At 41.8% G+C, this 25,673-nt stretch overlaps 2 protein-coding genes across 2 annotated transcripts in view; both read right to left on the bottom strand. All coding sequences in view use genetic code 11, as the record gives it.

The window, feature by feature from the left end:
• Window positions 1-1,080: 1,080 nt before the first annotated feature.
• On the bottom strand, window positions 1,081-18,624 carry EGR_06608 (Tyrosine-protein phosphatase non-receptor type; the record flags this gene model as incomplete). The annotated part of the gene is made up of 11 exons (XM_024495857.1): window positions 1,081-1,253; window positions 2,228-2,453; window positions 3,344-3,530; window positions 4,138-4,216; window positions 6,855-7,286; window positions 8,805-9,150; window positions 9,683-9,793; window positions 14,537-14,642; window positions 16,575-16,699; window positions 18,310-18,399; window positions 18,478-18,624. The coding sequence occupies 11 exons, from the start codon at window positions 18,622-18,624 to the stop codon at window positions 1,081-1,083; spliced, it is 2,022 nt and encodes a 673-aa protein (XP_024349715.1).
• A 4,105-nt stretch (window positions 18,625-22,729) lies between these two features.
• EGR_06607 (hypothetical protein) overlaps window positions 22,730-25,673 on the bottom strand; it is a gene marked incomplete at both ends in the record, with an annotated part of 9,490 nt that continues 6,546 nt past the window's right edge. The window contains 4 exons of the mRNA XM_024495856.1: window positions 22,730-22,878; window positions 24,125-24,155; window positions 24,208-24,311; window positions 25,055-25,178. Of these exons, the coding sequence (XP_024349714.1) occupies window positions 22,730-22,878; window positions 24,125-24,155; window positions 24,208-24,311; window positions 25,055-25,178 (408 nt within the window). The remainder of the gene's footprint in view (window positions 22,879-24,124; window positions 24,156-24,207; window positions 24,312-25,054; window positions 25,179-25,673) is intronic.

Here is a 25,673-nt window from a genome sequence, read left to right as displayed (position 1 = left end):
GGCAGCCACTTGAAATACACTTTGTTGATTCTAAAAAGCAATTACTTTGGCAATTAGTAGGTCACCCTAGAAAGACCGAGACCGATGTTCTTCTGAGGCTCCGAACAACTGTTGGCCATAAAAGTGCGAATATTTTGTGCAAAAATGAACAATCTATTCACCTTGACGTAACAAGACACACCAAATGGGCTTCGCACTCCCCATGAAATCAGGTCACCATTTCGGCGTCCAAGCTATTCCTTCGTGCAGATGACCCATCCTCGTATCAATATGGTCTACCACGGCTATAGGGGAGAAGCGGGATATTAAGGTGGTAATAAAGATAAGGAAATCCCATTTGAATTAACAACAATCTCGACCCCGTGGGTTAATCATTAATATACAATCGTCATGGAAGAAGACGTCTTCCATGGACGGCCAAAAACTGTTGAGGATAACCACCAAAGAGATTGAAGTGGAATGCCCTTTTGGTAGGCTTCCATTTCATGTTCCCCCATGGGAGCAGCGATCCATTTCATAGAATGAAAACGTGATAGTGGTGGTAAAGCCAGGTGAAGGGAATGAATCCCACAGAGTCCCTTCGACGAATAATTATTCAACTGTGTTTGTAAAATAATAAATAAAGACAATTGGATTTGAAATTGGAAATAAATATGTACATAGACATTGGAAAAAAAAATGTCCAACCGACGACAAGTTCTGACCTTTATCTGAGCCTGACGACACAAATAAGTGACGTACGTTCTGCATTGTTTTAGCAAACACAATGGGACAGGTTTGTGACGCTTTTTGGTCCGAGAATTTGGTTTAAGTAGCCGGTGGTGGCATACCGGAGCAAAAAAGCACGTCCGAGCTACAGTGGCTGATTTCTCGCCGAGATGATGGTAGCGAATACGTTGAAGACCAATCTAACCGAGGGTCAATCTCGTCCCTTTGATACGGAAAAAAGCATAAAAGGCAGCCTTCACAAAAATCCACTCTGATTTTTCTCCTGACGCGGTATGTGCGATGCAAAAGGAGAAGAAAGGAGGAAGAAAAAACAAACCAACCACCCAACCATAGGCTGAAGTGGTACAACCATCACATGATGGCCCTCAGTCTCGTGTACACCGCCTGATAGATGAAGGCATACTGTTTGGCCAGTTGAACAGAGCATGCCCGCTGTTGACGGATTCGTGTAACTACTCCAGGCACATCCACGTATCCCTCAGCTTTTGCCTGGGCCAGACAGATGTCAATCGCCGTGAATGTGCCTGTTGAAGAAAGGAGATACAAAAATGATTACCACTTAATGTCCCTTCAGCAAACATATTATACTTTACTTAATGAAAAATCATAACGTATGAAGTGCCTGAAGGAGGAGTGTGTAAAAGACATTTTTTTAGGTTTCGCGTTTGGCTACGAAGAATCTTCAGCCTCCAGTTGACAAATTAGCGGCATAAGTCCCACAACTGTTCAAGTAAAATCGAGACTTTCAAATATGTATATGCATGCTATCGTGGCGACACTACGTGTAGAGGTGAGTGATTACTGTTGACCGAGGTACGTGCCGTGTGTGAGCTCTCAGGTGTAAAACTTTTAAAGGTGGGTCAGCTGACCAGACGGCCGTGCGTTTGCACGCCACTGACAGTCCGGACAAAGTGGTTACTTTCCATACCCCACAGCCTCGTCGTCTCGGCAGTCACTCCTGTGAATATCCAGTCAGTGAGTGGAGCGTCTGTCTGTTCGACGCACAAGCTGTCATCGTGAAATCACACAGAAGACAGACGAATCATTCTGTGGCAGGAACAACGAACACAAGCATTGTCCAATAATTACAATTTCAAAGAGTAACGGATCCCTCAGTAGCAAAACGTCCTTCTGTTCTGACTAACACAGAAGATTCGGATTCTAAACCGAATCAAAGGAGTCACAGCACGCGTGACGAAACCTGGACACATCATTTCGGGAGGGTTCAGCTGTACTGGCAAACCATTCAGCGACGAAGCTGCTTTTCAGGCCAGGAGTTAACCAAGTACTGACGGGTAAGTATATGGAGAAATAGAGCACTTCCATCCCTTAGAATATATCATTATCAAATATCGGCATCACTGAGATCTCGAACACCACATAAACGAACTGATGGAAGTGGATGGGGTGCAAAAACTGCTACTTATCCTTTAATTCGTAGGCACGTTATTCTGATATATTTAACAGACCAATAGCATGAGGCGACTGTCCGACTCACCCGTACGACCAATGCCAGCTGAACAGTGGATGATGAGGGGGGAGGTGGGTAACGAGGTGGATGATTGCCGAAGACGCTCATTAATGACATCGAGGAAGGTGAGAAAATCATGAGGTTCCTTTGGCACGTCGAAATCGGGCCAGCCGAGGAAGAGGTAGTGCTCAATTTTACGTGTCTCTGCGAGAGAGCTGGTAGGATTAGATGGCTCGAATGCAGTGATTTTACCCTGTGAGAGGAGGAAAGAATACTTAGTAATTTGTTTGCCTGTGTTAGCAGAGACATTTGAAAGCACTCATAAGGCCAGAAGGGATCAAGAAGCCAATTTTGGCAAAATCTATTCAAAAGAAGGCTCTTAAGCGAAATGTGCACTACTCTGAAATCCAGCTTCCGCAAATGCATCCCATCGACGAGAGGAAAATGGGCTAAAATCTTCTAGACCCATCCATTATCTATCCACAGTTCAAAAGCAGATTTCAATAGGAAGGCCCTAAAGACACCTCATTCCGACAAAATCATTCAAAAATATGGACTAGTTAAGCCTGAATTCTAAACCGACTTTTCAGACATATAGTTTGAAAAATCTGCTTTCCAGAGAAGCGTCAGGATAGGTGGAAACAGCTTACCCATCCACATTCGCCCCTTAGGCTACAAAAAACGACTACCACACTTTTGAACACCCATTCAACATAATGTTCAGCAACCCTCCATCATCCGAGCCCACTCAAAGGCATATTCTTTCAAAGTCTATCAGAAGTAACTAACAAATTCAAGATCCATCCATGCGTGCTCCTCATGACTACGTCCATTTTTTTCAAAAAAAATTAACAAGTCAGTACGTATGGAAGATCTATTCAATGAAGGGTTTATGGACGACTCAGAACTGTGTAGCACTAAGTTGTAGAGTATTAAACACTTTCATTCTTTTAACACCTCGGAATAACTAAAATACGTTCAGTTGATGAAACCTACACACAAAACCATAGTATCGATTCGCGAAAGTTCTTCGATGAATGAGGCAGAGCACTAGGGATCCTTGCCCCTCTGTTGTAGAAGAAGAAAGCCATTTAAAGACTAATAATAATAATAAGATGAATAATGAGAATGGGATCTGTCCACCTGTGACTTAGACAAGTGCAGACGGGAGAGTTGGTAAAGTCCATTCGCTTCCACTGTCTGTTGCACGTTGGTCACTGAGAAGGGTGGAAAACGCTTAGTGGCCGTAGAAGCAGAAGAGCTGTGTCCATAATTGGTCTCTATGGGAGGCCAGTACTGACCACACTTCACTCTACCATTCTCCACGATTCTAAGAGGAACAGAAGAATATGGAGAAGCAGATTAAAGATTGTGTGTGACTACACGAGACTCTCTAATCTCTTACGATGCGGACATCCACTACATCTGGTAGCCTAGCCCCTCTGTACATCGTTAATGAAGTTGCTTCCAGACTCATCTATACTGTAACGCTTACAGAAGTGAGCGAAGCGCTATAGTGGTAACAGCGTCGAAGTCTGAAATGGACCCAGTGATATACTTTTTTGAAGACTTCGGTTCCTTTCAAACATAGATCTATACACAGACAACACAGAATAAACCAAGGCTTTAAGCTGACGCGATGTAGGATGCTATTCTATCCACAGAAATGCTGGATTAGTCCGTTTGCAAAAAATCAAATAGCAATCGACCTATCTACTTATTCCCCTCCCCTCCCTTCCTTCTACCAGTAGAAACAGGCGCAAACGTCCACGGTCAATCCTCTCATTGCTGACCAAAAGATTAGTATCAGATGAGAAAAAGTTAAGGAAAGATTATAATCATTCATCCAGCCATCCTTTCATCCAATAATCATGCTCTGACTAATCAGACGCGGCTAGACTAACAAATGTTATGCGAAAATGTCAAGTGGGACTTACCTGGTGAGCATTATTATGATGGAAGCGCCGGTAGTCCATACCATCTGCCAGAAGTCTACCGCTGTACTTTCAAGGGGACCTGGAAAAAACAATACCAACAGAATGAGGAAAAAACTTTGCCTTTTACTAAGAAATCTATTCATAAAATCGGCTCCGCTACCCAGATTGCCTCCCCAGTGGAATAGACAAATGTGACGGAAAAGGGAAGCAGATGATTTCGCTGACTGATACGAAAGACTACAGAGAATGGCATTTGCAAGTCACCGTGCGACGCAGCTAATTACCCCAGCATGACATCTCGCCGTTGTTAAAATGAATGCCTCACAGTAACAACAAAGGAAGGGAGCGAGGGTACTTTTTTCGTTTTGACACTGAGTTTTAGGCGTGCTGCAATGTTGACCACGCTCAAGTTTAGTAGAGGGGGCGTATTAATCGCTTCCCCTACTCCACAACCGAATTCACTCATTCATCCAACTATCCATTGACCAGCATATAGATTCACCTACCCATCCAGGGATGTACTAGATCATCTATCTATTCATTTGTTCATAACGCACCATAGAATAGTAACGTGGTTGGGGTAAATGCAGCTACCTTCAACCCACCACTTAATAAAATAGCCTTAGCCAGGGCCCGTAACTAACACGGCTCCCGGTCGACTAGCTCATTTGTGTCCAAGATTCGAGGACAAGTGGTGCGTGTGAGTTCAGTGCACTAACCGACCACGTCCTCGATTCGCCAAACACACTTTGTTCCAGCGTTAGTTGACCTACCTCAAGCCACCGAATCTTATTTAAAGGAGGAGATTCGAGAAACGAAACGACCTAACCCAAATTACGCGAGACTACCCACCCTAAAGAGACGCCAAACACAAAGTAGATTAATGAAGAACGGTTGAAGTGAGACATGCTCCAGAGACGATATCGACTGTCAAACGCAGTTTCACATTGCTTCTCACATTACTTGAAGATACAATGTAGACAAAGAAAACAATAGCCCATCTTAACTATGACGTTTATTCCGTGAGATGTGAATTTTTACACAAAAGAATGGAATATCAAGAAGGGGCAACAAAATTCCATAGCTCATACTTGGGAAAGCATGCATATCACGGCACTCCCAGAGACTTCATTTCTTTCAGCAAGAACAGGATTGGTAATAGGGAGTTAACACAAGCAAGGATTTCCATTAAAATAAGAGATTGTGATAGAATTCTAATCCTCTCTCCATCAAGTTTTCTTCAAAAGGGGAGGATGGTAAATTCCTACTCAGCAGCTAGTTCTATTACCTGTTTCTGGAAAAGAATTTTCCTTGCGTAACATCGGCCTTGAGCTCTACACTTCTGAAAAGAATCAACCCTGGCGCCCAAAAAAAGTAGTTCATCCAACAGGGAGGATGTGTGACATAAGGAATAACGCTGAAATCGATGCGAAATTGACACCACTCTACTACTACGATGTGGAATCGGTGGTTTTCACACTGTGATGCAAATGCAGCCTATTTGTGGTTCTGTGCCGCGGATAGGTAGGTATCAAAGTATCTACCATTGCCGCCTTTGTTGTTACTATGGTAACTAGTATGCAGAAGTGGGTATAACAACGACCATGAGTGCCGAAGGCGACGCTCAATACCATACCTAATTGCTAATACTACTTACGGCCCGGATTTCCCAGTGAAGGACCTACCATTATCACAATCGACCGTTAGTCAATTCCAGGGCAAACAAAACTGCAATCTACTACAAATACTATTTATTTTTCCCATTTCAGCTGTTAAGTGCTACCATAAATGAAGAATCCACCAATACACCAGCATATGCTACTTGTCCTCCCAATTTCAGCGTGTCATTGCAACATTACCGTGATTATGAGATTAATCGCAGACGAAGAGCCAGCTAAACAGGCAGTTAGCCATGAAGAAAGGAATGACAGTATGTGGGTAGGATAATGCAAAGAAGTGAACAAACATGGGGGCAATACAGAGGTCGCGTGATTAACCTTGTCAGGTCACATGTTCTGTACCCCATTTGTCAAAGCTCCTTGCTTCCCTCACGCGGTGACAACAGGTGGTTTTGACAGCATCAGCAGAAGCAACGATAGAGCCAACAGCAATAGTAACCATATCCTTATTCAAGGTCGCAATGAAAGAAGAGAAAGAAGATCAATAATTTGGTGTAACAGTAGACAGGCAGGTAAGCGGAAACACTACTAAAGGGATTAGCATAAGCAAGCTTTGTTTTAGTGAGTGTCTTGGCAGTCACCCCTGTAAATACTCAGCCAGTGAGTGGAGTGCCTACCTGTTCGACGTACAAGTTGTCATCATTAAATTACATAGTAGACAGGCGAATCTGTCAATGCCAGGGACAGTGAGCGTAATCAATCACGAACAGTTAGTGCCTGCGCCGTGCCAATACGGCTTTCTGCATCGATAGTGAAATGAAGCTAGCTGGCTGACGACTCAGTTGATGTCAAAGTTGCTTTTCGGGACTAGTGCGAGGTAAATGACGAAGGATGAGTATGTGGAGAAATGAAAGCAGTTCCCACTCCTTGGAATGTGGTCCTGCCAATTGTGAGGAAGCTCAAAAGTCCCTATTTTACTTGAAAGACCCTTATGTGAAGAATAGTGTTTCAACGAATAGGATAAAGACTCCTTACCAAGAAAAAAAGAGAGGCAAAGAAAAAACGCTTTTCGACTATGTAGGACAACAATCTACTCACCCTGAGTAAGAATATACGCCTTTCTGCGTTTATAACCATCCACAAAGTTGGCATGGATGTAGGCATCATTGGGCAGCGGCACCGCAGAATGATCCAGACACGGAACATCCACATAGCGGTTTTTTGGCCAGTTGATACGACTGGAAAAGCGACTGGCACTAGCATTGCCACCAACACCACAGCTACCACCACCAAACTGTCGAATACTTGTCTCGAATTCACGTTCAAAGGTAGTGGGAAATTTGCGGGGGAATTCGGCAAGGAATTGGGCAACAGATATGCGGGTTGCAGAGGTAATAGAAACTATGTCATCCTGGTTGTTTTTTGTGGTGGTAGTAGTAGTAACTTCATCATTGGAAACGGAGACACTGCTGCTGCTGTTCATCGACGCATCAGGTCGGAGCAGACGGTTGTAGGTCCATGTGGTTAGCCCTGGCAGAGGCAGAAAAGAATCAAATAGTTTCCAACATTTGAGGCTTCCTAAGCGGAAATTTTAAGTCGGCTAATTAAAAACTAATGTAGATGGAACGATGTCCCATATTGAGGACAGGTTTAAAAAGGCAACACATCAGCGAGGAAAAGGCATTCAAGGAATAATTCAGTACATTACTCTGGTTACCAGATCCAATTGAGACATTGCAGCAGGGAATGCTAAGCTTTATTGCCTCATACTTCAACAGTCAACTTTCAAATGTCACCTACGTAAAGGGCTTTGTATGGAAGAGGGAAAAGTCATTCCGGACACGATCTAGCGTATAACTAATTGTCAAATCCATTAGAGGATTTTTAGCATAAGAGTTTGGATCCTTCAAAGCCTAGAGCCCAACAGCCGATTCCATATGGTTTTCTATTGGATCTTTATACGGAGGGAAAAAACATTAGAACATCCAGAGCTATACCGATCACCAGATCTATGTGGGAGTTTGAAGCATTTAAGCCCCATCTGTTCAAGCCGTAGTTTCCAACATTTAACCTTCCCATGTTTGGAAGGATGGAAGCACGAAAGAGCAGTGAGACCCAAACCTACGCGGAGTTCATGTCGACATCGTTTTGACAATCTTCCTCGACACTTTTAGTTATTACGCACAGAATATCACAAAAACAACAGCAACAGGAAAGAAGATTATGCGGATGATATGCATTACAGCAAGAAGCCTCCTGATCTCAATTGGGACCAGTCAAAGTGGTGCCTGCAATGGAATTCCCCATGGCACACGTTCGTCCCCTCTCTTAGGCGAGGAACATCATAGAAGTGGAATTCATTCGGGAACTAGAATGTTAAAGAGCGAACAATATTTGATGGCGGATGCAATTTGTAAGAACGTTTATAGAGAAAAAAAAATCGTCTTTTAAATGGTTTGATTCCGATGTCATTCAGCCGTCTGTCATAGTCAACTTTCCGATTTGGCTGGAATTTCACTATTTCGAGAAAGAACTTTTGAGTAGTTCGTCAGATACGACTTTCACAATAGGTCAGATTCTTCCCACAAGTTGAACTTCGGTTTGTAATTGGTTTGATTCAAGGCCTATTTGAAGCATCACCTGGATCAGTCGAGAAATCAGTCATTAAACTGCCGAACAGCATGACCGGAGTATTGGTCGATAACCATCGAGATGATGGCGACTGGTGTCATATGCTTCGGCGTGAATATGCTGAAACACTCGTTGGGTGATATGGACCCACCGAGATCTATTTTTCTGTCCAGATAGGCCTTGATCCAAAATAGTGGCAATCTTTCGCCTATATTTGTACTCTAGAGATCCCAAATGAGAGAAGGAACCAGTGTCCAGTAATGGTCACATCAATAGGCCAGAAGAATTTTACCCGAATCACCCTGTCGCTATCATACGTAGTCTTCATCAAAAAGAACTGCAACTTTGTCCCTTTACCACTCGCCAGGTACGAAGTCCATCATTAACCCATCATTGATAAAGAAGTGTCACATTTACCTCGTCCCAAGGGCGTGACAGAATTGACTCGATTCACACTACTGCCGCCCCCATTGCTAAGTCGCTGATGCGGAAAGTGGTGAAGCTGGTTCTGATTGAGGGAGACACGACGCTTGGCTGCCATGGTGGCGACGCTATGCAATGGGAGAGTAGCAGACGCGGAGAGGAGAGACGGGACAGCCTTTATGGGATTGAAGTAGTCCTCATTAGGCAATACGGCGCCAAGACGATCGAAGCAGGTGCGGAGCCAGTCGAGGTGGCGGTGGGGCAAGCTACCGCCAAGGCTCTGTGGAATGCTCGTGAGGGGAAGGAAATTTATCAGCTGGCGCCGTTCGATGGCGAAGATCTTCAGAGGGAAGATGACATATGAAGTTTGGATTATGCCTGGTAAAAGATGTCGAGAAAGTATTTGCAGTTTTCACAGTATTAAATATAAAAAATACTTTCACTCTACGAGATCAGCCTTCTAAACATTTAAAAACTACCACATTAATTAAACGATTTTATGAAGACTTGAAAACAAAAAAAAATGGACAAAAATGCTCTCATAGGGAGGGGTAGGGAAGTATAATGTTAAAGCAGATTAAAAAACAGGGATCAAAAAGATCGGGAAGTAATCGACAAAACCGCTTTCGCCTCAATAACCACTTAGCGGAAAAAATTCTGCGACCTTTCCACTTTTTGATATCCCGATCACAAAAGGTAGTAAGCTTGATAAGGGTAATGAGACAATTTTTTAATGATTATGTATGGGCCTGGTGACTTGCTACAAAGCTGTTTGCTTGATTAAAAGGCATGCCGAGTGGCACTAGAACCAGCCGTATGATTGTAAGAAGACTGCTCTGACGAAAAAAGCTTTGACAGGTAGAGAAACGCACCCTTTCACGAATCTTGTCCTTGACGAAGAGACGAGATAGATGGTAGGGTGGTCGAAACCAAAAGGGAGCAGCAACAATAAGGATGTTACGGATACGAGCTGGATAACTACCCTGAAAAGTAAATTTAAAGGGATGCAGTCATTCTGAGCTTAAATTGCTATTTGAGATTACTCGTAGGTCTCTGGCCCTTTCATTGCCCCAAACGAATCTACTCTCAGACTGTTGTGCTCTAAAACAACTTAAGGGAAAACTCGAGTCCTGCATATTGGTGAACCTACCTCGAATAAGCAATGACAGTTCCGCTCTCACTGGCTGGATGCTACACCGAAATGTTACGGGCAGAAGGCATCTACTGTTGATAGATGAATCTACAACCTTAGACAAACAGCCAAATTTCCATTTCTGCGATACGACCAGAATCAAAGCGGGATAAAATCAACATTAACACAGCGATAAGAGAGCATTACAACCATTACGTTTCGTCCAGTCTTCGGCTCTACACTTCCAAAATAAACCTCCCTGTTCCGATTTAGTCAACCTAAAGGAAGGGTTGTGTGGCATAAGAAAATCCATTACAATTCACACAAGAAACACCACTAATTGAGATCGAGAAGGTTAGCCTCGTGATAGGAACTCGTTAATAGACTATAACACTTTGTGCAAGTCTCAACATGTCAACTGGTTACTGCCGTTGATGTATTTACGACGGTCTGGTTTCGAAAGTGAGCAAAACAACTGGGAGCATTGGAGAATACTCCCAAAAATATGATTACGGCTAGAAAGACTAGAAGCACAGAGGGATGAAATGAGGTCAGAGCCAAGCGCACAACCAATTACCCCAGTAGACTGAAGGCCTGTGCCATTCCTGTTTCGAACGTTTATCCGCCACGCTCTCATTTATTGCATAATTATGGCTGCCCAGATCAAAGGCATGAATTATTTCAATATAAAGTGGAAGAAGTTATCTCTACCACTGCCGTAGTCTCAGATCAGATCTATCGTCCCAGTGACAAGTGGCAAACTAGCCATTTCTTCAACAAAATATGAAGCCTAGTACGGTGTTTATTGAAAAAACATCAACCCCCGTTTGCATTTGTTTTGGAACTTGTTGGTCGTTTCACGAGACCACTTTTGTCTGACAACACCGTTGTAATTGCAGTTCAATTTGACTTAGACGACCCTTGAATACCGAACAAGGGGCAAGACAGAACTTAGCTCTTGTTAATCAACCTATTCCAGCCTTCCCTACCTCTCATTTGGATGAGATGAACCTACACAAGAGTGACAATTTACGACCACACCTGACCCAGTCCAACTACACCCAACCTGACCTAGTGTGATGTGCTTTGCTGTTACCCACTTAATTACTGCAACCACCTCCGCTTGACCTTAAGTCCGGTTCGTAGCTAGCGTGATGTGATTGGCTGATTGCATTCGCAGCTGCCGGGACAGTGCTGCTTAGCGATTTCTGCTACCTGTCCAAATGAATTTTCCTTGGCCGGTTTGATTAAGATACCTTAGCTAGGATAGTGGACAAAACCCTTATTCATATTGCAAACACCAGGGGTTATGAGGTTCAAATGCCACGTTTCCTACCACTGTCATATATGTGTGACGCCACGGTATTTGCCAATTTACGTTAAATTTGTCTTAAAAAGTTGCAATTAGGAAATAATCTAAAATATTCTTGAGCGGCGAATGGTGACATTCATCTCTAGCTTTTGATCAGCATATCTTCAAAAAGAACAAACCTTTCGTAAGCTATGATGATTACTTTCCACCCCAGAGATACACTTTTAACACTTCTAAGTTCAAAACCATGCATCATTGCGGCAGCTTTGTATGTGGCACTGTCAACTCCAAATACTTACCACAAGACGTTTTTTTTGTTTTCGCAACTAAAACTCCGGCGGAAGACTAACACTCACAGCCCTTACATATTTTCCTGCTCTGACACTGACACTAACTGCCACCTTATTTACCAATTCAAATGTTACTCGAGAACTAAAGGAAAAATAATTGGAATGGTTATTCATAAGCCAAGTACAAAGCTACAGTTATCAGAAACCGACAAGGAACTTGAGCCACGCAATTACTATCCCAGGCTCAAATGAGAAAATCGGATCGTCATATATTTGTAACGCTATTTGTGACCATGCTAAAGCTTCTATGAATCACCCCAAAAGCCCCAAAATCCGATTGCCATAAGTATCAACTAATGAACTGGCTGGTTCATAATCCCCAACTTCAGTTGTGAATTTACAACCTGATTCTCTTTGACTCACTTCCCTCACTTCCAGTGCAGAAATGTGATCTTTGGTGCTCCCTGGAACATGCTGTAAACTACCTTCGCCTAATAGGGTTGGAGGGTAGGCGCCTGAAAGCTCTTGAAGGCAGGTGATATCAGTTTCCCTCTATTTTTGACACTGAAGAATTAAAGGTAGCACTCGAGATTATGGAGTCAAGAGAGTCCTATAATGCTCAAATTGAGTGGCACAACACTTCACTGACACCCACACCAAGAAAATAAGCTTCAAGGTCCATCAGCTGACTGTTCTTAACTTCTCTCAAGTATCTTGGTAAAAACCTGACATCTTTAAATTTCTTACTAACTGACTTGTGACTTTGGTGTTCTATTCCAAAGTTCGTTAGGCAAACGAAACTACCATTGGTTAGTGCCAAACAGCGTACTCACTACCTATCCCACACCTCTAGGGCATGTAACATTCCACTCCCAGTGGACTGGATTCCCTTTTGATGTGTGTGGATATATATGATGGAATGCAGATGCAATCGTTCACTTACTAAAGGCTGAAAATATGCAAGAAAACGTCTTTAGAAGTAGTCAATGGACCGAAAGAAAGTCTCAGACATCGCTGCTGCCAAACTAGTCCGTAGAAAGAGTGGCACCTTAGGGGGGATGGAAGGAGATACCGTCTAATTCCCCTTTATTTTCCCGACATATTTCTTCGGGTGATGATTAACACCTCTATTTGCACTAGGCAGTCACTTGCCAAAAACAGTTTAGGAATAAATCGCAGGAGGATAGGACCAGATTTCTCATTGACTTCTGGATGAAAGACGTTTAACAGAGGTGAAATCCGCAGCTAGCTTGATTTTATCAAAAGAAATCGTGCGAGTGCACTCAATCGCCTTATCGATGCCAACTTCTGTCAGAAATGTCCTCCTTTTGTAAAATGAGGAAAAATTTGCTTTATAATCAGATAGAGTCGGAATTACCAAGGTCATACGGCACTGCTAACCATAGTTCATAAATCAAATGCGTAAAGCACTCTAAGTCATAATATCCCATTGCTTTGTCAGGTCCTCGATTGATTCAACAGGATTTGATTTGAACCTTCTGGGAACTACACTGCGTTTGGAGTCGCCAACACAACCATGATCCCAAAACGTGCTGATACCTGATGCTACTAAGAGCGCTTTGGAAAAGATATGGACAAAGACCAATGCTTGGCAAGGTGAGAATTTGGCCAGCTAATGAAATAAACGCGCAACACGATACGTCAGTCGACGGTTTGAGTGGGAAGTTCCCTCCTGACAGGCAATTCTAATCTAAGCGAGATAGGATATGGAAGACGACGGGTCTGGAATGGGACCAAAGCAGGGTGTCTTCACTATCCCACCCAACGACTCGCTGATGTCTCCCTATGTTAAGGACGATATGGACACGACATGAACGAAGACCACCCCATAAGAAACGTAGTGTTTTATAATCTACACTAAGAAAGTAGTAGAAGATAACAATTAAATTTGGTGGTCTTTTGGTGTAGAGGTACACAAAACACGTTTCGAAGCCAAAACTTTTCATTCTCTGCAAATTGAATTCATAGTCAAAAAAAGCTATCGTATGACTCAATTCTTATTCCGATCAGAAAAATGAGCTAGTCAACCGCGTATCAAATTAAAAAGACCAACGTCTCCCCAAGGCAGTCTACACTTGCGCCCTAGATCTCTTTACTCACCTACGATGGATCCATCCATCCCTCTCCTCATGCGTCCAGCCTCTAACAAGATTGTAAAATTCGGAGCTAATCGATGAAGCCGGTTGAATTACATCCGGAGGCTAGTTAGCTACCCGCACAATTGACCGCACCACTAAGGCGAGGCGTATCAAGACTAACGATGGTTTGCTGGAATAGCCCTTGATTTCGTTCATACTCATGAATACGCGAGAATTATGGAACACAAAATTCTACATACTTAGTGGGACGGATGGATAGACAAATGCCTTTTGGTTCAACTTCTAGAAGCGCCGATGTTTCACAAATTCATGGGTGGAGCTTCGAAGTTGGTTGGACGGGCACACGGGCATGGACACTGTTCCAGTTGTAGAAAGCAGTTACTGAAAGTGTTCAAAAACATGTTCCTCTTCTCTCGAACATCTGAGCTTAACTTTAAAAATCCCTGGTCTTTTCCCTTGATTCACAACTAACTCATCTCTTCCGGAGGTCAGATAGGGATCGATAAACAAACTGAAGTTCTATCATGATCGAGACAGACAGACGCGAATTATACGATTGACCTATAAACCTTTTCAACGCTATATAAAAGTTTTTCAACAATTTTCAGCAATTCTGCTCACGCTTCCCTCACTATCCGGCCATATTCATGTCGCAAACTTAAACTGTCAGGAGTACGGAAGAGAGACAGAACCTGATACCCTTAAATATCAATGTTGTTCTGGAAGACATCTTAAGGAGAAAAAAGTATGACGTAAAATAAGCCAGGTCTGTGTAGCTACATTTTAATGACCTCCAAAAATTAGCTGATAGATCGCAGAGGCGAACAGGCGGATGGAAAATAAGGAAGTGAAACAAGCACACAAGCACTCACAGTGAGGAGATTGAGCAGTTTCATGGAGAGATCAGCACCAAAATTTGAGTACTTAGCATCAGTCATATCGTAGATCACGGTTACACCCTGTTCCTGTGTCTGTTCACTGGAAATTAAAAAAAAAACAGAATGAGAGATATCAGCGTCCGTTTCAAAGGAGTGGCCACTCAATAACTGCTTAAAATCCATTTCCCAGTCGTGCACTTACTGAGAAAGTGATACAAACAGACTACTAAGAACAAGGAATTTCTAGAGCAGGTGGGAGTTTGCGATTACTTCATGGAGTTTAACCTTTAGGACTACTATTCATACTGTGAAGAACTAAAGGCGTCTAGAAATACGAGGGTGGTTGTGTAATTAAGTAGACAAACGATCAAATATAAGGTAAAAAATGAAGCAAAAAGAGGCAGAAAGACCTGAGACCGTTTCAATGTCGGAAGAAGTCACTCAAGTCTTTTGAGCAAGGAGTTAGCGAGTGACTTCCAAATCTCCTACGTAGTCACACTTCTACCTTCCCCAACTGTTTTTAGGATATGAAAGTGCTATAACTGTGCCTATGTCAATCAATTCATGGATGAAACACTGTGACCATGAGTTCCAATTGTCTTCAAGCTTCAAGATCTAACATTCAAGGGCTGAAGACATTACAGCTGTGACAATAAAGTTAACCCTATTATGACCAATAACATCGTACCTTTTAATATTGACCTTTAAAATGTCAAATTGTGCATCAAAAAGTTCACAAAGGGGATTGGGACAGAAAAGTTATTTCCAACTGAGTTGTGAGATTTGAAAGGTGAATTGGATGGACAAACCGAGACGCAATGATCCAGAGGCTGCATCAACACAAGAAGGTCAGTCATCCAAATGGATGAGAGAAAAATCGGTGGACGAATTTCAGGGCTTCAGAAAACACAAACCTTTTCTTCCTCTACCAACCTTCTTCAAATTCTGAACGCTGACCTCCAAGGGAGGACTTTTGTCGTCTAAAATCATGAAGGTGACTACCAAATTAGTCCTATGGCCTAAAATAATTCCTCTAATGATCGTCTTTAAGCTCAGAAACCTAGCTTTCGAGAGGCGATAATACATAATGAAGGAAATTCATGAAGGATAATGGCCACAGAGATAATCCTAGAACCTAACAGTTATTTCGCAATGAACTTGAAAACGGTGGTTTGGCCAGGGATGTTAAATTAGGAAGTTGCAGCACATAAAATGGAATGCCTAACCCACAATGCGACTATTGGGTGGACTCGAAAAATCATAGCTGCTCCTTACTAAGCGTTGCAAGTTGACAGACAGACAAATTAAAAGACTGTTTCAATAATAATGAGACGAAAATAGATGAATACATTTTAACTCCCCCTCATCTTTTCCTGTGGACAGCCTTGAATTTCTGGAATTTTGTTTTAATGGTAAATCCTGAGAATAACTTATGGGTGGAATTTCACATTCTTCAATTCCTAACCTCCAGGATTTCAACAACTGTTAGATATGCTCGACGGTGTCCAAGATCCGAACTAACCCCAGAAGTTATGGAAGTTCAGTCAGCCTTAGAAGACGGCAAATAGAATGACCAATAGGCTCTAACATAGCAATCAAGAAACCGTTTCAATGTTAGAAATAAGTCTTCTTTTTCAACAAACGCTTCCTCTGCCAACTATTTTCAAGGCGCGAAATCTGACATTCAGGAGGAAAATATCTCCAACTTCAAGGATCTCGCATAACTCTTACTTCCTTCAAATGTTGAAACCTGGATTCGAGAACAAACAGTGCCCCATGATTCGTTTGTGGATGGAATATCAAAGCACTGAATTTCAATTTCTGGAGCGTCTAATTATGCTTCCGTTAGAAAGGAGAAAATGCGTTTCGAACCATAAGGACCGCGATTGCGAAAATGGCAAGAGAACCCAGAGCCATTTCAAGCAATGAAAGATGGGGTGGAGACAGAGGCAGACACACGCTCAAGTATCAATATCAATCGGATGGAAATATGCCGAGAGGTGGATTACAGGCAAACCAAAGAGGAACATACTCAAGCAGAGCCGCGTCTAACTGGTAGATGATACCTTTGAGCACGTCTCTATCTGTGCAATTGGGTGGCCAGTGTCGACGAACTGTAAACACCATCACCGTTGGATCCAGGCTCGAGGAATGCGACTGAAAAGTGGCAGTGTATTAAAAGAATCTCAAAATCAAACAAAGCCCGTGAAAAACTGCCATTTCGCACGATTGTTCAGCGAACGGTCACGTTCGGGGCCAAAGGTGGGGTCAGAGAATTGGGGAGCCTAATTTCTTTTTAGCAAATTTCCAATTTATTTACTTCCTCGACGCTAGAATGCGAGAGCTTCAGCATCCCATTCATTCGAAATGCAGCAGGAGAGTGATTTCGCTTATGTAGATAGCTCTTCATAGAATTATTCAAGTTCCCAATTTATTTCCTCATCCTTAGCTAGAGAACTCTTACTAGCAAGTAAAGTCTGCAGGGATTCAATGTGTTTGGGTGGCTAGTCGTAAGAGAACTTCTATCTGCTTTCCAAGGATGATAAGGGTCTGTTTCTGGTCTCCAAGAGCTTCAAAATCATCAATTGACCGCATTATTATCAACAGAAAATAAAGGTCTCAACAGTTCAGTTTATCCACATGGTTGAAACGTGAAGACTTTTAAATTGTTTCTCTTCACTACATGAGCTACTTCCACTTCCTGAATTATTGATTTCCCCCAACTCGTTGATCCTCCTCCCCTGGTGACTAGCCATCCACCCTTAGTATAGATTTCCGTAAACCGAAGCTAACCACACAAAATCTACCGCAAATAATTCACCCGAACTAGTGCGAACACAAGAATCTGCCATCCCCACAACTTCTCCCCATCCGCCCGCTAGCTTGGGCTTGGCATTATCGTTAAAGCGTTCCTAAAACCATCCTCCTGCTGCCGCGGCAGCATCGTGCTGAATAAGGGTGGAAAATTGTGTAGGCCATCCAAAGGCGAAAGCGTAAGGTTTTACACCACATTTAAAAGGTATTGCGGACAATCTTTTAAGACAAGCGAATGCGTTTGTATAGCGATAAGGATTGATGGTAGTGAAAAAATTTTGACTCTACAACTTACCAGAGTCACCTGAACAATAAATAATCAAAAGGAAACCAAAGTACATTTGGGTAACCTAAACCGATTTTTGAGTTGCTTTATCCACACAAATTTTAATGGGTTAGATTATAACAGGCCATTTTCGGTTTTTGATCCCATCAAACACTCAATAAGTGAGAAAATTAGTCAAAGATGACGAAGAAGTTAGTAAGCTTGCGGAAAATACTGCTACAATTTGCTTTTAGGGAGCAAAATTGTAACAGTTACCCGAGTCACAAGGGCTTTATCAAAGCTGGGCCATTTTAAGAGTCTATCATACTTAATGTGGACCAAAATAAGATACTTTCTGGGAGTAATATGTCTAAGCGATACCAGTGAGAGCAAAGAAAACAAACTATTCCGAATTTCCGAATACGTCTACAAACCTGAACAACTGTTCTTACGGGTTCCCAGGTGATACTGAAGGGAAGCATTAAGAACCAACGAGAAACATAGCCAAACGATGAGCGCCCCAATCCGCGTGGTGACATTAAGCTGTCATGAACAGTAAGATTCTCCGGGGCAACAATACCAAGACATCAATAAGTAATCTGTGAGTTGTAAGGGCCCAAATCTTCCATTTTTTCATCAAAGCTTAAGTTTTAAAGCAAGTGGGAAAGAAAAGCTACAAAAGTCCTACCAAAACAGTAAACTTTTCGGACAAAAGTTCCCTTCTAACACCCTCCTCCAAGGGGTCAATGGCCTCCAGTTGGTTACTGTAGCGCATATGCTAAAATTCGCATTAAAAATAATGAAAATTCCAGCTCCTCTTGACTAAAAATAGAAAGCGGGGCAGAAGACGACTCACTTTATACGATTTGTACAACTCGAGGGCCCTATTAACATCAAACTTCCGAGCACGAAGAAAAAGTTTTGCAATTTTAGTTGCCTCATTTGTTTCCAACATAGCGCCATAGGGGATCGTGCGGACGCGACTCACAAATTCTTGAATCATCTACAGGCAAAAGGGTAAGCGGTGGGCAAAGTTACTGGCATGAAACAGCCTATTTGGCCAAGAAGAAGCAATTCAAACAGAAAATAACTTGCTTGATTTCGGGAATCATCGCACTCCATTTAAAGTTTCTGCTAAAGTTAAGGATTTATAAGAAGGTTCAAATATTCACAAAGATTCGTTTATGACGGTAATAACAGCCTCCGAGATTTTGGCGAGAAGAAATGGAATTTACTAAGTTTGACAAGGTAAGAAGGAGGTAAATCTGGTACTCAATAATTATGAGAAAATAAATCCCGCCTCAAAAACCCCTCATGCACGAAATACGAAGGAACTAGCAAACTTCGTTATCATAATGCAGAGCAGCAGAATAAAACAAGTCGACGTTGACCTTACAACATATCTTTAATTTTACAAATTTTAATCCATTTTCCTATGGATCTCACATTCTTTTTAGCAGGATTAAGTTTCATCTAGAGTCTCAATTATGCTGAGATCCAAGTTTCAGATAAGCTATCACTAGGTAACAATTTATAAATTTTACACGTTTTAACTGTCTAATCTTTTTAATTGTCAATAGGAATTTTGCTACAGCAGGGCATTTAAGGCACACGCGTAGGGGATCCAAGTGTTTGCAGGCCCAGTACTTGGTCCCCTACTGAATAAGCTGTTCTTCGTGGGGAAGAAAGGAATTATTTTTAAAATAAACTTCTCCATTTTTCTATCTGCCGTTATGTTACAAACCGCACAACGGACACTAGTCGGAACTCTTTCATGACCTGCTGTCTTAGTAATAAACTCCCCAATTTTAAAAATTCACCGTTTTTTTAGGGGACAAGCTCATACAAAATATAACGACCCAGTTCATCCACAATCTGCTGAAACATTTTACTGGTCAAGTAATAGGCAGTCAGAGCTGGATTCGACGGGATTCCCCTAATGACTACCTCCGTTCTTTAACCTAGCTCTCAATTTCCTCTGAGGTCGTAATAAGCCCAAGTAGTGGATAAGAATTTTTCATTTTAACCCAGAGAAAGCTTGAGTAGCTATGGCCGTGGCTGAATGAGCCTTTCGGTGAGTGGAGGTACAACCTGTGGAGTTGGAAGAGCTGGAGTAGTCAGGCATACAATTAAATAGGTATCAAATTACGATCCCCAGAGTAACTACTTTAAATGATGAACGAGTAGTTAGTAAACAACTCTGCTACCTTAGCGACCCATCATTAAATAATCTCTGGCTGTCATTTACTACAACTTTTAGAAATTTTCCTAGCCTTTAATTCATTTTGTAGCATAGTTTTAAATCAAATCATGCACACAAATAAAGGAACACTACCTACTTTTGCCGAAAAACTGTGACACAATTGGTCAACCAAAGGGTAAGCATTGGCACTAGAGCTCTATTTCGATTAAAGCATCATTGCCATGATGACAGTCTACGTAAACAACGAAATTTTCGCTTAGATTACCGCTTTTTCAGTAGGGCTTTTCTTCAGTTGCCATAATGGAGATATTAGAAAAAAAATAAGAAGTGAAAAAAAGGAATTACTCTCCTATTCCATGAAATACAGAATGCTAGAATTTGAGATCCGGATGTCTGTCTGGTGTGATGAAAATTTGTCACCGCAAGTATTTCTTCAACAAGAGTCACCTGTCCTGTCGCGCGAGTAGACGATGTCAACGCATCTACCGACGACTACCTTTGGAATTGTTGTGTTGTCCAGTGTAGGTGTAATAAAGGAAGAAACCGCATTGATAACAACATTCATAACCCTTGTAGGCAAAGTGTTTACGCGTGAGTAGGCACTCGTTCGCATTGCAGTTTCGAATTTTCTCACTTATTCATTTTCATTTGACAGCGAAACAATATTTTCAAATCTAAAATGAGATACAATTCTGGGTTTTTCTAGCAAATTTCCTTGGAAAAATGCGAAAATCTGGCGCACTTGAAAGGGGTTGTTATTCATAGCTTTGGTTCGTCTAATTTCATGCCATGCCTCCAACAGCTACAGTTGGCTGATCCATCTGCTGACGCCATAGCGACCATTGTGTACGCCCTTGCTGCTATGTCGGTACCATTACCTTAACCATATTGTACTAAGCCGGAGAGGAGTCAATTAGAGGAGTGCTCGGCTCCAGTAGGTTGTGTTCCCTTTCACTGTTTCTAATTTCATTAGGCAGATGAGGCATTCTGCAAATTTAAGGGCACAGCTTTTGTAGTACCTGTTGATCTGTTAGTCTGCCTTTTTAACATAGGAATGGAAGAGCTGTATCGACTTGTTTAACCTTCCTTTTCAATTATTGATAAGTCTTTATGGAACCCGAAGTGCAGCTGACGCAGAAAAGTCACAGACGATTTAATGAATGCTTTCGAAATATTTTCTCTCTTCTCATATTCAGTGGATTTGTGAATGTCATCGGTTTTACTGCAGCTGCCGTTATCACCATCAATTCATTTCGATACAATGCCGAAATGTACGTTCATTGATTGACTTTAAAAATGTCAATGAGTGTGCTAGTCTGGCAGGAGTTTTATTATCACGGCGTAAAAGGGTTTGAGAGGGTGGCGGAAAAGCCTTCCGCCACCAGAATGTCGTTTGAATCATGGTGGGAGGCAGTCTCCGCTGGACTTTCTATCTTAGTCAGTGATAAATAATATGACCCAATGACACCAACCATGAGATGGGGATGAAACCCGCGCTACAAATCTCCACCACCACAGGAACGTTTTCTTTCTCAACGGTAGATCTAGTTGTGAATAAGAATGTATCTATTATATGACCTCAAGTTTGGACACTCCACGTGGACATTCACTTCTTATTTTCACTGTTATCCAGTCTCCTATCAGGCCATTCTCAGCTCCTGGTTACATGAGGAGGTATCATTTCAGCAGTTAGATAGAACCGTTTTAAAAGCCTTCTGTAGCGAGCCTTCGAAGGTTCAACCATCCATTCTAAATGCCCGCTGTCTCTTTTTTCAAGCAGCACAAATGACAATGCTGAGTTTTAGAAGTAGATTTATTAAAGTTGCCGCAAACATCGCTTTGAAGCTAAATCCGGAGACGCCCTCAGACAGAATTGATTCTAGACAAACATCAGCAATGTTAAAACTGAATTACATGAGAGTAAAAAACCACTTATTTTAGACTACTTTCACGCTTTATATCAAACAGATAACCAGGCATTAGTTTAAAGAAGAGAATTAAAGGCAGCAGCGCAGGAGGCTTATCTTTGGCTTCCCAAATTGTAGGCAATTCACAGTGGCAAGTTTCTTAATAATTTTGTGCACCCTACTGGCTGGAACTACAGTCTTCCTTACATACAACCAATCAAGACGCATTCAAAAAATTTATGAGGCCCAGCTAGTTAGTCTTATCCAGTTGGAAGCAAGCAATTCCGTTCGGAGAGGAGCATCTGTAAGTGGCTCTAGTATCTTGATATCAGCTTAAAGCCTGGTTTATTTTTTCCTAAAATAAATCATATGCCGCGCCACGCATGCCACCTGAAGACCGCATGGCAGTGGTGCTGCAAGTGGTCAGTTAATTTCCATCCTCACTTTCCGTTGATTTTTGGCTGCAGCAACACGAGTGGAGTTTAGAATCAAATTATCAAGTGTAGACTATTCACTGATCTAGTGCAAACTTTGAAATAAACTTAAAATAGCAAAAAAATTAAAAGGTCATCAACTTGGTGTTTTATGTGAGTTAACAATTCCACGACAATTGATTACAAACAGTTTCGAAAACATCGCGTAACGACAGGTACTTAGAATTTGACAGGGTGCAATACTAAATCATCCAGATTTAAAATAACTAAACTGGGATTGGCATCTGCAAAGAAATCTTTTATTGGAATTACGGTTACTTGGAAGTTGCGTAAATTGGTGAGAATTGCTAAGGTCCCATAAAATGAGCCGAGTGCATGTAAGAAATCTTGTGAAATTTGAAGGAACCTTTAGACTGACTCAATTTTCTTTATCAGTTCTATCCACGACATCATGGCCTGGAGATTAGGGCAATTTTGTAAATCTATGTGGCCATTTAGAACTCTAAACGATGTTTTCGATAACGTTGGCCAATGGGCTTGCCATCCTTAAGGCAAGCGCTTCTTTTAAAGGCCATCCTCGACTTTTTTGTTGAGAGTGATCAGTGCATTTGCTAGAAGACAAAATAAAATAGCAAACTTTAGCCAAGTACCTATGCAGTTTAAAAGCTTTTTATAATTTCTTAATAAACAATTTTTGTGCTCTAATAAAATATCTAGTAACTTTGAACAGTTCAAAAGACACTTCCGGTGTTAAATACAAAAATGTCGTCTCCTTCGTGTGTGTGCCACACTCAATATAGGCAGATTTCTGCCATTAGTGGTCTCAGAAATTTCCGTTAGTGCCATAGATTTCACTTTTATGCCTGCTTGCAGTCACAGACGATCGTTGTTCTCGACCCAGCGATGCTGGGAGGACCCACATCTCGGGGCGTCACTCCGCCTCCCTACGCTTCGGTCGTACCTCCAATGGAGCAGACTAGTGAAAATTGAACCAGCAGGATACAATATGGATAAGAGCTTCATCATTTCGCTGGCCTACTAGATGTCCCAGATTTATTTTAAATTATATTAAGTAGAGTTGTCCCAAAACTAGCACATTTCCCAACGTCATATCCCAGCGTCAGGGTCAAATTTTAATGAGATCTACAAAACGCTCATTTGTAAGAGTAGAAACTAGCTAGAACCATACTCAGCTCGGAGCCCCAAGACCTAACTTTTTGGGATTTTCAGTCTAATTTTGGAGTTTAAGTATCACGTCTCCCTCTAGTCTTTGCAATAACCGAAAAATTAATTTTATGGAAGTTAAGCAGCAGTAGCCCCTCCTTATACATGGAAATGGAATTAATAATAGCGCCGCAATTCGGAATGTAGGTTGGCTAGGTTGATTCAGAGTCATCGAGTTTTCCATGAAAAAAAAGTGGTGAACACTTACAAAACAACGAATTTATTAAAGCAGGATCTGTCGAAGCTCAGACAATGTTAGTTTTTTGACGGTGTATTGAGTACATAAAAACAGAAAAAAGAAAAAAAAAAAGAAAACAGAAAAAGGCACTAAAACAAGCTTTAAGTATTTGGGTGTTAAAAGACATTAGTGTTGCGTGGGGAACCCTCACGGTGTCGACCAACAGCACAAGGCGGACAGGCTACCAGTAATCAACTCGAGGCATAAAGAGTCTAAAACAGAGATATATGCAACACTTGGAAATTTTGTCGAATTCGACATTTCAATAACACTGGCGCTTAAGACTCCGACCCTTATAATTTCGTTCGAGGGCATAGCGCTCTTCTGTACATTGGCCAAGTATCTTCTACCGCGTATTTACAGCCCTTTTAACCAGATTACTTGAAACATGCAGTTTTTTAGTCTGAATAAAACAGGGGCCTTTTTCTCCATTTGTAGTCCCTTTGTTATTTGGCAATGAAACAAACAAACACCGGCAAAATTAGCGTTTTAATTACCTGTATTAAGAGTTGGCTTAGTGTTTGAGTCCTTTCAAATACAGATAAAAGTAAATTATTTTCTTAGGGAATATTTGAATTACTACAAGTGTACTATTTTGATAGCTCTGTACAATCGTAATATGCACGAACTTAGGTTCAAAATTTAAATTTGTGCCTTTCTTTTCAGAATTCTTTGTTTTTTTTGCTTATAGAAGTAAACGAACTGGCACAAGGCTTGGTTTGAAGGTTTTGTGTGCTTGCCATTTTATGATTTTCTGGTCGTCGTCAAATTGGGTGATTATTACAGACCCAAGAAGGTATGCGTAATGCCCGGTAATAGTGAGGATTCTAAACAACCTACTAGTCCACAAATGTTGTATTTTTGCTATTTTTGCTCTCTAATTGCATGCTTTGCGTCGATCATGTCAAATTCTCGTTTTTGAAATGCAACATCACGAGGCACTACGACCTCTAACGTGGTCACTCAACTTTCACCAGCAGTAGGCTCCGCGGCAGTCAGCACTGCCGATCCCATACCAGTCGAGGACGTCTGTGTTTTTCGAAGGAATGCATTACTGATGTGCCTAGCGCCTGGGATTCGGCTGGGCCTTGGCAGCTTTTCCGTGGCGTCGAGACCCAGATTTTGATACAAAAGAAATTTTCAAATGTCTGTCACCCTTTGCTTATACTGTTTTCTCTGTGCCTTTATTATTTAAGTGGCCTTGGCATTGAGTACATTTAAAGTGTCTCCGAGTTACACTGCCCAATCAGGCGGATATTCAACGAGGCCGGGAACTGTTTATCTTTTTCAAATGTTGGGGAGATTAAGCTTGAAGGAGAAGACTGGTGGAAACTTATAGATCGGAAGGGGAAGGATCCTTGAGCTGTAAGCATCCTTGCATCTTTTCTTCGTTTTCATCCCCCTCCATTCGTACTTGGCGTTATTACCCCAGTCAAACTCTTTCTCTACCTTCCAAATTAATACAATCCAATTCTGTACAAAATTGTGGGCTTCACTTGATCTGTCTGCAATCACACGCCTTGGACGTACTATAAGTTCTGTACGTTTGGCCTGTTTTACTCAACAGTACAAATTTCCGTCGTACATCTGCTTTCCTTGTTACGGATACATGGCTCTAGAGCGGAGGTGAAGGAGCAACCGTAGTCCTTTTAAATTAATTATATTTATCGTGTATAATCTCGTGTTCCTCCTGCTTGGTGGATTAGACACGCCGGTGAGTGACTTGGTGCAGGAGCTTTGCTTGATGCTGGACCACTATAACTTGGAAGAATGCCATCTTGGGATTGGTGGTACCGAATCTAAAGCTCAGACGCCATCATCCATGGGTGTGTCTGCTTCGTAACGCATCCCATCAGGCAGTACTGAAAAGACAGCAACGACTCAGACGCTTAGTTCTTAGCTGCGAATAAGTTTTGTGTCTCCGGCAGGAAGGGGAAAGGGGGCTTCAAATAGACTATTTTCTACGGATCTTTCTTCCTCGGTCCGGATTTTTTTGTTAATAATTACGGAATAGCAAATTTATCTGACTGATCAAATTATGAAAAT

Source organism: Echinococcus granulosus (genome assembly GCF_000524195.1).
Source record: "Echinococcus granulosus chromosome Unknown EG_S00060, whole genome shotgun sequence".
In the NCBI taxonomy this organism is placed as follows: Eukaryota; Metazoa; Platyhelminthes; class Cestoda; order Cyclophyllidea; family Taeniidae; genus Echinococcus; species Echinococcus granulosus.
This window is presented reverse-complemented; position numbering and strand designations above follow the sequence as displayed.